Here is a 15,624-nt window from a genome sequence, read left to right as displayed (position 1 = left end):
CAAATTATTATAATTATGTCGCGGCCCCCAGTCCCCCAGCACCGTAAAAAATCAGCCCGCTGCTGAATCTAGTTGCCTTCCCATGGTGTAGACTGAATCATTATTCAACATTATGAAAATATATATGAATGATGCATGAGCTGTAAAATGACTATGGCCAAAAACATGTCATTCAAACACACAATGATAATAAATGACACAACTTCACCTATTGATTAAGTCTCCCAGTCACTGCACAACAAAGTAAATACAAGAAGTCTCAGAAATGGTGTTTAGCGTATGGCTGTATACTGTAGAGCAGTATGCTTCAAAATGAAGAAGTATAAGAAACAGTATCCCCTGGGATACGCACTGATTTGTGTCTTGAACTACTATTCGCTACTGTCCTCACAGCCTCAGGTGGACACCAATTCTATTTATATGGCACTACCTCATACACGTCCCCCTCAAATATCCTCTCTCTCACTTTCTTACAGGGCACTAACAGTACTCTGGGATGCAACAGAGAAGCCACAGGTCAGCAGCTATAACCTTGGCGGTCTGTCTGGGAGAAAAACATGTCTTTATCCCTCTATTCCATTACTCTGATAGCCCCGGCCTGCTGAGGGATTACTACTGTTTCCAGGATTCTGTCAGCAGGTGCACACACACCTGTGATATTCCTCGTATACATTTTTTTTTTTAATTCTCTCTGCATTGTCGAGAAGGGCCTGCATCTACGCAGTTCACTGTCAGTTTACACCTGTTTTTTACGATGCTTGTGACCAATGCAATTCGATTTGATTTGACACACATACAGACAAACAGGCTTGCATGCACATAAGTACCACAAAAGCCACGAAAGCCACACACACAAACACACACCGTAGCATAGTACATAGCTTCATGTTTTATTACGGAAAGTAGCGGAGCAGGACAGAGAAAGGGATTACCCAAAGACAACAGCCGTGTGTGTCTCTTTGTTGTTGGTGTGTGTGTTGTTTGTTGTGTGTGTGTGTGTGTGTGTGTGTGTGCGCGCATGCACGATTGTCTGTGTGTGTGTGTGTGTGTGTGTGTGTATTGCTCCCTGTTTGGATCATGCTGTGAGTGACATCATTGACAGATGGAAAGTTGAGCTGTGTTGACAGTGATGTAGAGCATATTAAATTGTGCCCTGCTATGTGTGTGAGAAAGATTGTTGCCGGAGACATAAACACACAGATCCGTGTATGTCCTACCAAGACGTCCTCTGTATCTCTACTGTCGATGTGCCTCTTACATCAGTGACCCCTGTTCATAGTGTGTTGACCTGGAGTATCCTAGAGCTATAGAAATGTTCTTACAAGCCAATATATGTACATACCTCTCGTCTCCTTCAGACACATACCTCTCATCGCCTTCAGAGTCCAGGTTGGGAAAACTGCAGAGAAAAGAAAAAGATTTGAGAAAACAGAGGTCACGTCAATGTAAAAAAGGTAGAATATTATTTAGGGCAATATTTCTTAAACTATGAAACACTCATGTAGTTACAGTAGTACTAAACGCCCTTTAAACAAATGTATCATCTTAATATTTGACCCCAAACTCTGTTGCCACTAGTACTCCCTTTCACTGTGGCAGCTGTTTGGGTACTCCTGGCTCAGATTGAACTTCCCCAGGCCAGTAGGCACTGCTGTTGTATTTTTAGCCTTGACTAGTTGACATGTTTCCCAGAGTTCCTGGGTCGGTGTTTCTGATGGAGTGAGTTTACAGACAGAAAGGTGAGAGCTGCAGATGTAGGATGAGATTACCCACCCTCAATTCCTAACCTTAACCATTAGGAGGATAGGAAAACATCTGACTCTAGGCCAGTTTCTTGGGGCATATTTTACATACACTGTGTTTTCACACCACCAAGCATGTAAAATGGCCACGGCTCGAGGAGACATGACCTGGGAACACAGCTGTCAACAAACATTCCGGAAGACTGATATTTAAGAATCGGACGATGTGCCACACACACTCACGCACACGTACACACACAGTCTAATAAAGTAAAAAAATAAAAAAGAAGTGAGTGTGTGTTGAGAAGGTGTTAGGCCTGTGGAGGAAAAAGGTCTTTGTGACTGCAGGACAAATAACACACGGCAGAACAACTTTCACGTTAGGCCAACTAATACTGTACTGAAAGTAACTCCAGCTGTAGCATTCACACACTACGGTATGTCAGTCAATGTTAAAAACTTGCTTAGACTAAAGAAAACTGTAGAAGAAAGGGTTTGATTTTTTTTTAAAGTCTCAAAATCCACAGAGTTTTCAACAGTTTGACAGAAAAAAGACCCAGTCACTGGAGAGGCTAACGATGTCCCAGCTATCAGAGTGAGAGCTAATGTGCCATGTAAGAGGCTCTAATTATCCTGTCCTATTGTGCTTCCCTCACAAACCGGGATCACCAAACTCTTAAGAGCTGATGACAACCAGCTTTCATCTCTTACGGAGACTCCTTCATCGTTAAGGATAATTATACTCTTCATGTCAAGAACTGCAGATAAAAGATTTTTAAAACCACAATCCTGAGGCCAAACGTATTTAAGTGAACATTGAACAGCAGGCAATATTCCAGATGGATTGTGATGTCATTCTGCAAGCGCATCAGTACGTATAGAGAACATTGATCCTAATGGGAAATATTATTATCACCCAGCCAGGGCGTACAGCACCTAATCACAACTAAAAGATCAAAGGAACAGATACTTAGCTAGGAAGAACCTAATGTCTTTCCTGGTGACCACTCCTGATAATAGTGAAAACGAGACAATGATAATGAATCTTGGCGTGAGGAGACGCCACTTTCTCAGTCCAAATGAAAGTCTCTTTCGCCCGGCTCTTTAACTCACACAAACACCCAGAAACCCGGGAGGAAAACAAACCTCTACCCGTTTCGCCAATGCCGCAGGCTTGACAACTAATCTAAGATTAGACATATCTGATGAAAAACTGGACATGTACTGAACAACAGTCAATATCAACCAGTTACACCATTTTAGTCAACTTTTCTATTCTATTCTGAGAACCCAGAACTCATCTTGCGAACTGTTACGAGCGATTACTAGAAGTCATCATCCCAACCTCTCTGAGTATGTGCGGTGTCCCTACTTGGAACACGAGGGGACCCCTCTACGGGGGTTCACGGGGATTACTACACAGGGGTGAGGGTAAGGTCGAGGGGGAGGGGATGTGGCATGGCGTAAAGTCAGTGATGACAGTAGGGAGAAGTGCTGCCAGGTCAAACCAAACAAACACACTACTGACAAGAGTCCTTGTTGGAGACTAATCCACGCATTATCATAAACACCCCTTTGTTGGTGCCAGTTAAAGGAAACAACTGTCAAAACAATTAATTGGAGATAACATAGGAGGTGTCGTAAGATCACAACGACAGAGTCTTAGCTACTGTTTTGATTTAAATGGGTGTAATGGATGGGACCATACTCGTAAACTTTTGCTTACACAGAGGATTAGATCTGTGGTCTAAAAGGGCTAGCTGCTAGCTTTTCTCATAGGCCAACCTGGCACAATTAGCCACTATGCTGAGTACAACCAGCTGAGCACATAATTATATCTGATTAAAAAAATACGAATCAACCTATCGGGGACATCACACTGTAGAGCCACCATCCAATCGCATTTGTTAAACAGATCAACTTGGTTACCAGTTGGAGGTTCTAAAACCTCAAGGTTTAATTTGTTACCCTTGACTTGGTCTAAAAAGTGGTGTGCTAATATATTGGCATCGTTTCACATACAACCATGTGATTTTACGAATAAATATTTTTATTCGTAACTAAAGCGTAAAAAAAGTTGATAGTGGTCTTGTCAAATAGCTGTATTGTATAACAGTTACTATCACTGACTGGTGGTGCAGTCCACTAAGGCATTTAGGCCGAAGTTTGAGGGCTATGACGGCAGTGAGTTTGAAGCCTTCTTGCCTCAAGGTTTTTAAAAAAAAGAAGGGAAAAAAAGAAGAAAATAAAACTTTACTGCTGGGCCTAGGCACCTTGTCCTTAAGTTTTAAATTCAATTCAATTAAATTTTTAAACACCTGAAACAGCTTTTTCCTGCAATCTAGAGCCATAATCATTATGCTTAATTCTATGACAAAAATCTGTATATCTTTCTGCATATCTAAGCATATCTTTTGAGCTGTCTGTATCATCCTGACTGGTGGTTCTTTGTTTGTTATATAATAATGTGCAAAAATAATGAAGGACATTTTTGTATGCAGTGTACAAACATGACATGATGAACATGAATGACATTTACTCTCACGGGTGGCCAAAATATCAATCTGAAGAGGCCTCCTGAAAATGTGTTTAACAAAGGTTATGCTGTGCTATCGCAAATTACGGTGACTTTGATGATGACAACAATGATGCTGCTGATTAAAAACATTACACATGATGATAATGATGACGATGATGACGACAAGGATGATGATGATGACTATGCTGGAAAACAACATCCCACAAAAAGATCTGACCCAACAGTTCAAAGTCAAACTGTCCACAGGAAGCTCAGGACATTAGCCAACCCCTGATCCCCACCACAGTAACGTTCCACTCTAAACATCACATTAAATCCTTTATGAGGGCTCAGCCTAAATAGCCTTTGTCTAACTCTGTTTATATGATAAGTGTGTGGGATGGCGCCAGCCGCCAGGGTGTAGGATGGGCTCCAGTATCTGAGGACGTGCCAGCTTGTCCCTGGCATGAGGACCAGAGAGGGTGTGTTTGGCTGGCAGGGGGACAATCTAACACGGTATCTGATCTTTATGAAGAGACAGAGAGTAGTCTGACCATGGACAGGTGGCCAGTCACAAAGCCAAAGCCTGAGTACAAACTCAATGTAGATACTTACACATTAACACCAAGGCTCAAGACCTTATTATTTCATTCAATTTCTCCCCTGTGCCATCTCTCTGGCCCACTTAGAACTCTATGTCATCCCTTTAATTCTCCCCCTTAGTCTCCCTCCTTCCCTGCCTACAGTGTGGCTTTTTTAATCTTTCCTTAGATGGGAGGATCTGAGCAGAGACGGGCATTATTTCGGTTAAATGTATTTTAAATTTTGTACTTCAATTACTTTAGAGTATTTGACATTTGCATTTCACCAGCCTGAACTACAATTTTTGCTTTACTCATCTCATATGTATATACTGTATTCTATTCTACTGTATTTTAGTCTATGCCACTCCAACATTGCTCATCCTAATATTGATATATTCCTTAATTCCATTCTGCTACTTTTAGATTGTGTGTATTGTTGTGAATTGTTAGTAATTACTGCACTGTTGAAGCTAGAAACACAAGTATTTAACTACACCCGCAATAACATCTGCTAAACATGTGTATTTGATTTGAACATGAAAATGTGTTTTTTTATTTCGAAACGACAAAATACCTCAATATACCTGTATCTTATGTAAATACAATATTTAGCTAAATTATTTTGTATTTTAGTTTGATACGTTGGTCTTCAGAGTATCTCAGTGAGACTTGTGGGACCACATACAAATGACTGAGCAAGCATCACTCCATAAACTCCTGACTCACACATATCCCTACACCTTGGGTGAGCAACACAGATCGAGAGAGAGCGTAGTTTCCATGACTTACTTCAGTTTCTCTTAAAGCTACACCGCATTTGACATGAGGACAATTTGTGCCAAAAGCTCTTTAAGCGGCCAGTAAATCAGCGAAATCCTATTAGTTGGATGACTTGGAGGAGGGAGAAGTAGCAGAGTCAGGCAGTGGTATATTGATGTTAATTAAATGGCCCTGAGAGATGCAGTATTTATCTCCCCATCCCAAACACATAAAACAAACACATTCTCTTCCCCAGACAGACTCATTACAAGAGAATCGGTGCTGTAGAGCATTTTATATAGCTGAGAGAGGTAAACAGCCAGTCTTCTGTTGACTGCAGCTACCTGGCTCTCTGTGGAGTCAACACACCTTTCACCTCTAATCTTTGACCTTTAGAATGTACATCATCCAAGCTCAGGTCACACAAACCTATACTGTAGTTCAATAGTCCTTTTCTTTGATTTGGATGAGAAAGATGCTTGAGAAACGGTTTAGTATGTCCATCCTACTAGTACATAGTTGTCTGTCTGTCAGTCCGTCCATCCATCTATCTGTGACGTCTGCGGTGTGAATAGTAATTTCATTCAGCCTTACCTGTTCCAGGTGACAGTCCCAGAGACTCTCTGCATCTCTCCCAGAGCTGCCAGCAGCAGGGACGACTTCCCACAACCCACCTGGCCCACGATCATAGTCAGCTGACCTGAGAGAGACACACACACAGAGAAGACATGAGTGGAAAATAGAGTGATTAGAGAGAAAGATAGATAGAGAGAGATGGAGGGACAGCAGGAGGGAGTAGTAGTGGTTCCTCGAGTGGTTCCTCGAGTGATTCCTCGAGTGGTTCCTCGAGTAGTTCTTCGAGTGGTTCCTCTGATAGCGTATGAATACCATGGTACTTAACCTTCCTCCAGGATCAGAGTCTTACCGAACGGAACCTTGATGTCTACGTTAGACAGGGTGGGAGGTCCATCTGTCCAGGTGAAATATCCGCTGGTTATCTGGAGATAAAAAATAAAAAAATGTCAAACACTGGATGTCAAGCAGTCAGACCAGGAGAGGCTCCCTGGCAGCACACCGATGAGACTGAACGACAGATTTAACGTCTATCGAGTCCTGCTACCTCCCACTCACCCTGAAGCAGAGCTCTTGGTCCCTCTCCTGGGGGGGCGGGTCGCCTCCCTTCTGGCTGTAGTTGTTCCAGCAGTCTTCCCTGGGGGGCCTCTTCCTGTTCACCACCTTCAGGGGCTGGGAGGGGCGCAGGGAGGGAACAGGCCATGGCTTAGGCTTTTTAAAGGACAACTATGGACACCACAGAGAGTAGTGGTGGAGGTGGTGGGTGGTGAGTGTAAGTGAGGTGGAGGAAGGAGGATAGAACATACAGAGTGAAGAGAAACAGTTAATAATTCATTGAAGTGCACTCTGCCTGCGAGTGAGTGGTTGAGTGTGTAAGAATTTCCGGGGGCAGGAAAGTCTCTTCGTGGGAGCGCTGTGTACTTGTGTGTGTGTGTGTGTTTGTGTATGCAAGTGTGTGTGTGTGTGTGTGTGTGTGTGTGTGTGTGTGTGTGTGTGTGTGTGTGTGTGTGTGTGTGTGTGTGGATACGTTCAAATGTGTTCATGTGTTTGTGTGGTCCCTACTCACCACAGCCTGGTACTTGCTGTTGTGGTTGCTGGGGCCAGCGGGCATGGTAGCGTTGGGCTCCTGCTCGTCTCCAATCTCATCACTACTGAAGAACTCACTCAGCTTCTGGGCACTGAAGAGAGCACAGGGGACGCCACAGATCCATTTCACATTTTCACATTCCAGAGTGGGTTACATTGAAGATGGGATAGGGCACAACACATTTAAAATGCACAGGTAACTCTCTTGGTAGAATCACCTGATCAAAGAATGTTAAAAATGGAGAAGTGAAAAGGTTTCATTTCCTAAAGCAAGTCTCCAGACTATCTGAAATGAATCAAGTAAAGAGCTATTCCGTTTTCTTATGTTCCTTCAGCTACCCGCTTCAGTACATCTGGAATAAACTAAGCCATGATGATGAGTATGAGCTTGGAATACAATACAGGCCTTGCTGTACATCTACCAGTAAATGAGATTCAGTCAGCTGTGACATACTCCTACACTCCAGGCTATTCAACGAGCCACACACCGCATCATTCATTTGGAGAGTTCTTATTGGACCATACATTTTGTGGAATATGACTCAGTAAGCTGAAGCTGAGGCTTGGGGTCTTTGCCAATTTTCCGGGCCTTCTTTTCACACCGCTGATATACAGGTCCTGGATGGCAGGGAGCTCGGCCCCAGCGATGTACTGGGTTGTCTGCACAACACTCTGTAGCACCATGTGATCGAGGGCGGTGCTGTTGCCATACCAAGCAGTGATGCAGCCAGTCGATATGCTCTCAATGGTACAGCTGTGGAACCTTTCCAGGATTTGAGGACCCATGCCAAACTTTTTCAACCTCCTGAGGGGGAAGAGGCACTGTCGCGCCTTCAACATGACCGTGCGTGTGTGTTTGGACCACTAAGTCTTTAGTGATTTGGACACTGAGCAACATGAAACGGTCAACCAGCTCCACTGCCGCTCCATCGATGTGGATGGAGGCGTGCTCGACCCCCGTTTCTTGTACTCCATGATCAGCTCCTTGCTCTTACTGACGTTGAGGGAGAGGTTGTTGTTCCAGCACCACACTGCCAGGTCACTGACCTCCTCCCTGTACGCTGACACATCTTCGCCGGTGATCAGGCCTGCCACCGTCGTGTCGTCAGCGAACTTGATAATGGTGTTGGAGTCGTGCGTGGCCACACAGTCGTGGGTGAACATGGAGTACAATGGGGGACTAAGCACCCACCCCTATGGGGCCCCCGTGTTAAGGGTCAGAGCGGTGGAGGTAATGTTGCCTACCATCACCACCTGGGGGCGGCCCATCAGGAAATCCAGGATCCAGTTGCAGAGGGAGGGGTTTAGACCCAGAGTCCTAAGCTTGGTGATGAGGGGATAATTGACTACGCTGAGCTGGAGTCAATGAACAGCATTCTCACATAGGTATTCCTCTCATCTAGGCCGGTGAGGGCAGTGTGGAGGGCAATTGAGATTGCGTAATCTATGGATCTGTTGGGGCGGCATGCATATTGGAGTGGGTCAAGGGTGGCTGGGATGGTAGAGTTAATGTGTGCCATAACCATAATGCGGCCTTGCAGGTGTTGACCTGATTAAAGACCCTTTTCACCTCGGCCTCAGAGAGCGAGATCACCCAGTCCTCTGGGTCGGTGACGGCCCTCACACCCGGCTCGATGTTGTTGTTGTCAAAAGATGCATAAAATGCATTGCGTTCATCTGCTAGTGAGGCACCGTTGGGCAGATCACGTTTTGGTCTTCCTTTGTAATCCATAATAGACTGTATTGTGTGTGACGATCTCTCTTGAACCAAAGCCGGTGCAGTAGAGTAGAGCAGGCAGCATATGCTCTAGCTCCACTGCAGAATGGCAGCAAGCAGATGGTACTATCGACGGCTAGGTCAATACCAGGCTGTTACAGGGATCATAAGGTCATTTTGACCATAAACGGAACACACTTAGGTTACCCCTGAGATACAGCATCACATCCAACCTGTTGTCACCATAGAGATGAATAACGATAGGATCTCTATGGCTGTGATTCAGTGCAAGTCATTGCATGTCATTGAGTAAGGAACTAGCGGTTCCTTACTAGCGGTTAGCAATTTCTCCGTCACTGGTTCGACAGCATTAGGATACACGTACAGCCTCCATTTACCAGAGATCAGCTCGACCCCATTGATTTTCTCGAGACTTCCATTCATCCTCTCAGGATGCAAAGCAACCCCCCGACTCAATCCCCCCACTCTGTATGATGCCTCTCTATACACTATACATGATGTAGAGCCCTACTACTTCAACTAGGCCAAGATACCAAATCTAAAACACTTACATGTAGATGATGGTAAACACATGTGAAAGCAGTGGCTAGAATGACAAAATGGGTGATTGCTTCCCGGTGAACACAAGACGTTGAAAGAATATTTTCAACCAGAAATACACATTTTCAACCAGAAATACGCATTTTCAATGTCTTTTTGCTCATAGGGTTGCATCGTTCACATGGTAGATAAGAATTTGTTGTTAACTGACTTTCCTAGTTAAAGGTTCAAATAAAAAAATGAAACACGCCTACTCTCGGTACAGACCGGAATACAGCATGTACTGTATAGATTCAGAAAGTATTCAGACCCCCCATATTTTGTTACGTTATAGCCTTATTCTAAAATTGATTTAAAAACAAATCCTCAATCTACCCACAAAACCCAGTAACGACAAAGCGAAAAGTGTTTTTTTTAGAAATTATAGCAAATTTAGAAAAAATACAAAACAGAAATCCCTTATTTACATAAGTATCCAGACTCTTTGCTATGAGACTCGAAATTGAGCTCAGGTGCATCCTGTTTCCATTGATCATCCTTGAGATGTTTCTACAACATGATTGGAGTCCACCTGTGGTACATTCAATTGATTGGACATGACTTGGAAAGGGACACACCTATCTATATAAGGTCCCACAGTTGACAGTGCATGTCAGAGCAAAAACCAAACCATGAGGTCGAAGGAATTGCCCATAGAGCTCTGAGACAGGATTGTGTCAAGGCACAGATCTGGGGAAGGGTACCAAAACATTTCTGCAGCATTGAAGGTCCCCAAGAACATACTGGCCTCCATCATTATTAAATGGAAGAAATTTGGAACCACCAAGAGTCTTCCTAGAGCTGGCCACCAGGCCAAACTGAGAAATCGGGGGAGAAGGGCCTTGGTCAGGGAGGTGACCAAGAACCTGATGGTCACTCTGACTGAGCTCCAGAGTTCCTCTGTGGAGATGGGAGAACCTTCCAGAAGGACAACCATCTCTGCAGCACTCCACCAACCACGCCTTTATGGTAGAGTGGGCAGACGGAAGCCACTCCCCAGTAAAAGGCACATGACAGCCTGCTTGGAGTTTGCCAAAAGAAACAAGATTCTCTGGTCTGATGAAACCAAGATTGAATTATTTGGCCTGGATGCCAAGCGTCACGTCTGGAGGAAACCTGGCAGAATCCCTACGGTGAAGCATGGTGGTGGCAGCATCATGCTGTGGGGATGTTTTTCAGCGGCAGGGACTGGGAGAGTAGTCAGGCTCGAGGGAAAGATGAACGGAGCAAAGTACAGAGAGAACCTTGATGAAAACCTGCTCCAGAGCACTCAGGACCTCAGACTGGAGCAAAGGTTCACGTCCAACAGGACAACGACCCTAAGCACACAGACAAGACCACGCAGGAGTGGCTTCGGAACAAGTCTCCGAATGTCCTTCAGTGGCCTAGCCAGAGCCTAGACTTGACCCGATTGAACATCCCTGGAGAGCTCCCCATCCAACCTGACAGAGCTTGAGAGGATCTGCATAGAACAATGGGAGAACATCCCCAAATACAGGTGTGCCAAGCTTGTAGCGTCATACCAAAGAAGACTTGAGGCTGTAATCGCTGCCAAAGGTGATTCAACAAAGTACTGAGTAAAGGGCCCAAATACTTATGTAAATGTGATATTTCATTTTCTTTAAATATATATACACACACACACACACACACACACACACACACACACACACACACACACACACAATGTATGCACTATTTTCTAAAAAATGATTATTGCTTTGTAAAGAAAAAAAACATTTTTTTGCTTTGTCATTATGGAGTGGCGTGTAGATTGATGGGGGGGGACTATTTAACCCATTTTAGAAGAAGGCTGTAACGTAACATTCCGAATGCACTACATATGTTTATGATGTTCGAAGCAGTCGTTATGCTGTTATGTATGATAGGATGGGTAATGGTCTGTGAGGAATAGGGTAGAAGGGTGACGGGTAGCTTTATGACAACACAATTACAGCAGTTAATCAAATTGTCAATTTAGAAGAAGTCAATGTTAATGACAGAAACGGACAGGTGTTTCAGTGATTGACTTCAATTTAGCTTCACCTCAATTACACTTTATTTTGGTAAATCTGACATGAATTCAGCTTAACATCAACGTAAAACTGTCATTTATACAATCATTTTGGGTATTCTAAACAGTAAAATACTGTGAAATGTTTTACTGCAGAATACTGTAAATGATGGTGCATTGTGGGAAAATTGTGTGGGCATGGATATAATTGCTGTATTTTGAATGGTACACTGTAAATACCTTCCTTTAATAGTACATTACTGTAAAGAAAGCACTTTATTTTGAATGTATGGTAACATACTGTACTTTTTTTATAGTAACTTACAGGAAACTAGCTGCCAGTAAGTTACTGTAAAAACAAGTTACATTTCTTACAGTGTATTGTAATTCCATCCCACAGAATACAGTACCCTACTGTATTTTTGAAGCACCTATAACCTTTTGACCACTAGTGGGTGCATGGCATTGTTGTTTCTGTCTCATTAACATATTGTGAGGCATGCCTTGCAAGAGGCTATATTTGTTGCATCCGTTAGTGAGAGTGCTGTACCAATTTAGTAGTGCCCAATCAATTCAAAATGTATAGGGGACAAATTGGAGAAACAGCAAGTCTTAAACTTTCAATGGTTTTTTGGTCTGTTTTGCCTTGTAGTCACTGCCAGTTTGGAAACATTTGTTAAGGCTTCTAGAAGTGCAAAGTGATATAAAACACCAAATATTAATTGATTTGCTGTAATGTGTAATCACATTACCTAGTAACCATCCTGCTTGCACCTGTAATTACAGTACAATACAAACCCCTCCCCTCAATGAATGTCATTCATTATGTTTACAGTAGCATTACATTTTTTACAGTATAATACAGTAAATTATATGGTATTGTACTGTGTGTCATTACACAGTTCTTGCTTTGAGGCTGTACTTAAAATTACAGTAGGTGTACTGCAATGTGAAACACAGTAACTTACCTACCACTAGCCTGTAAGTGTGTGTCCATGATACACAGCTCACCTGACCAGGGCCTTGACTGTGGATCGCACCACGCTGGAGAGCAGGAAGAGAGGAGTGACCAGGATGTGAAACAGGGATAAGGATGCGAAGGCCACAGCAGGTGACAGGTCAGCCTCCTCAGAGATGTGCACATGGACCACAAACGTCTACAGGAAGATGGCGGGAGGATAGAAAAATATTAATATCACTCCAGTAACCAGCAAAGATACTGTGAGTGAGGTCTGAATCCTGACTCAAGATGCAAGTGAGCAACTCAAACTTTGACATAAATCTTGCATTAACGTCAATGGGCGCCGTGTGCTATAGTCTGACCTGTGCTCGCATCCAATACAGGATTTGGCCCTGAATGAATAAATATCCTTCAGAAAGACTGACTAATTTAAATACTTTTGCCATTCAGTTAGTTTGTGGTGAAGTTGAGCATTTCCACTTTAGGGCTAATCAATGAGAGATAGATAAGCAAATTACAGTCTCCAAAACTCTCTCTCTCTCTACCTCTCTCTCTACCTCTCTCTCTACCTCTCTCTCTACCTCTCTCTCTACCTCTCTCTCTACCTCTCTCTACCTCTCTCTCTACCTCTCTCTCTACCTCTCTCTCTACCTCTCTCTCTACCTCTCTCTCTACCTCTGCCATAAATATAACTGGGATTTACAGTGGCTATGTAAAAAAAACTCCAGTGTCCCTGTGAAATGTCACTGGTCATCCTCTAGAAAGCCATAACATGCCAGTCTGCCTGACTGTGTTCTGCGTGATACCACTCTAGTCTGGACTGGTCTGGCTTGTGCCCTTCACTCGGGAAAAGGGATTCTGTTCTCTGTAAAAGCCCATCCACTGAAAACAATACCCAGACCAGTGTACAGTATGCAGCTTATTTTTAAAGGTGAAATGGTGGTTAGAACATGCTGTTCTATGGTGAGGGAGGACAGATATTGGGGTAGTCTGTAGACAGTATTATGCATGCCACCTATCAGATATGAATAGGCATTTATGAGTGGAATTAATACTCACAGTCAGGACAGCAGCGATAGGGATGGCTGCATTCATGAATACTGAGAAAGAGGAGACACAGACAACATTAGATACATGACAATGTGGTTCAGATACTGTACAGACAGTTTGTTCCAGAGAGTGAGAATACTTAAGACGCAGTGTCTCTCAAGGACCCAGCACAAGGTGCACCAGTGTAATTATCATGCTGTTTAATCATATTCTTGATATGCCACACCTGTCAGGTGGATGGATTATCTTGGCAAAGGAGAAATGCTCACTAACAGAAATGTAAAAAAAATGTGAGCACAAAATTTGAGAGATAAGCTTTTTGTCTGTATGGACAATTTCTGGGATGTTTTATTTCGGCTCATGAAACATGGGACTCAGTATAAATTATTTATATTCAGTTTAAGATATTTTTCCGACTTGATTTACTAGCTTTTATTCAGTTTTAGTTTGGTAAAAACATTTCTATTTGGTTTTTACATTATTTAGTTTCAGTTTAGTGTTCGTGACAGAAAGTAGCCAATGCATGGGAGACTAGGAGCCATGTATGTATTGTAAGTTCTTCCCTGTTAGCTAGTGATAGCTAGTAGTCTCCTGTTAACTAGTTATAGCTAGTAGTCTCCTGTTAACTAGTGATAGCTAGTAGTCTTGGAAATCCCAGACCTAGAGCGACAGCACTACATCTGGGGAGGATTTCAGATTCTTTTGGACATTTCTTCGAAAACAAATTGTTTCAGGGAGGATCCTCTTCAGACAGACAACTCTCCCAAAAAAAATCCAGCGTTCGGGTAGGGGGGGCCAAGCATGAAAAGTCTAACTCTTTCCATAGCCTGTAGGCAGACATCTCAGAACGTCGGGTTTCAAAACCAAAGTTTGCAGGCAGAACCTTTGCCGTGGTTTAAGTGAAGGTAGATGATGCAAACAAGCAAAATGCAGATTTTTGTCAAATTTTTCACAAAAATTTGCTGATGGGAGAAACATTTGTTGGCATGTGGCCTGATTGAACCATTTATGCAGGGATTGGTTAAAATTGTGAGCCCTCCTTTTGTATTGCGGTGGGGGTAAAGTAAAGGCTAAGTGACCTACTAGATATGGATGTGTAGAGGGAGGTAAGGTGACCTACTAGATATGGATGTGTAGAGGGAGGTAAGGTAACCTACTAGATATGGATGTGTAGAGGGAGTTAAGGTAACCTACTAGATATGGATGTGTAGAGGGAGGTAAGGTGACCTACTAGATATGGATGTGTAGAGGGAGTTAAGGTAACCTACTAGATATGGACGTGTAGAGGGAGGTAAGGTAACCTACTAGATATGGACATGTAGAGGGAGGTAAGGTAACCTACTAGATATGGATGTGTAGAGGGAGGTAAAGTAACCTACTAGATATGGATGTGTAGAGGGAGGTAAAATATGGATGTGTAGAGAGAGGTAAGGTAACCTACTAGATATGGATGTGTAGAGGGAGGTAAGGTAACCTACTAGATATGGATGTGGAGGGAGGTAAGGTAACCTACTAGATATGGATGTGAAGAGGGAGGTAAGGTAACCTACTAGATATGGATGTGTAGAGGGAGGTACGGTAACCTACTAGATATGGACGTGTAGAGGGAGGTAAGGTAACCTACTAGATATGGATGTGTAGAGGGAGGTAAGGTAACCTACTAGATATGGATGTGTAGAGGGAGGTAAGGTAACCTACTAGATATGGATGTGTAGAGGGAGGTAAGGTAACCTACTAGATATGGATGTGTAGAGGGAGGTAAGGTAACCTACTAGATATGGCTGTGTAGAGGGAGGTAAGGTAACCTACTAGATATGGATGTGTAGAGGGAGGTAAAATATGGATGTGTAGAGAGAGGTAAGGTAACCTACTAGATGTGGATGTGTAGAGGGAGGTAAGGTAACCTACTAGATATGGATGTGTAGAGGGAGGTCAAATATGGATGTGTAGAGAGAGGTAAGGTAACCTACTAGATGTGGATGTGTAGAGGGAGGTAAGGTAACCTACTAGATATAGATGT

At 43.2% G+C, this 15,624-nt stretch overlaps 1 protein-coding gene across 6 annotated transcripts in view; it reads right to left on the bottom strand.

Annotated features, from left to right (window-relative positions):
- The window catches only part of LOC110492500 (ATP-binding cassette, sub-family C (CFTR/MRP), member 8), a 122,169-nt gene that overhangs the window by 43,376 nt on the left and 63,169 nt on the right, over positions 1–15,624 (bottom strand). For 4 of the 6 annotated variants that reach the window (XM_036951582.1, XM_036951608.1, XM_036951597.1 and 1 more), the window contains 7 exons: positions 13,614–13,654; positions 12,605–12,750; positions 7,243–7,354; positions 6,735–6,902; positions 6,529–6,601; positions 6,198–6,303; positions 1,343–1,399 (listed from right to left, as the gene is read on the bottom strand). In XM_036951582.1, the coding sequence (XP_036807477.1) occupies positions 1,343–1,399; positions 6,198–6,303; positions 6,529–6,601; positions 6,735–6,902; positions 7,243–7,354; positions 12,605–12,750; positions 13,614–13,654 (703 nt within the window). The remainder of the gene's footprint in view (positions 1–1,342; positions 1,400–6,197; positions 6,304–6,528; positions 6,602–6,734; positions 6,903–7,242; positions 7,355–12,604; positions 12,751–13,613; positions 13,655–15,624) is intronic. The other 2 variants (XM_021566881.2, XM_021566911.2) reach the window with 2 other exon arrangements.

Source organism: Oncorhynchus mykiss, chromosome 2, assembly GCF_013265735.2.
Source record: "Oncorhynchus mykiss isolate Arlee chromosome 2, USDA_OmykA_1.1, whole genome shotgun sequence".
In the NCBI taxonomy this organism is placed as follows: Eukaryota; Metazoa; Chordata; class Actinopteri; order Salmoniformes; family Salmonidae; genus Oncorhynchus; species Oncorhynchus mykiss.
This window is presented reverse-complemented; position numbering and strand designations above follow the sequence as displayed.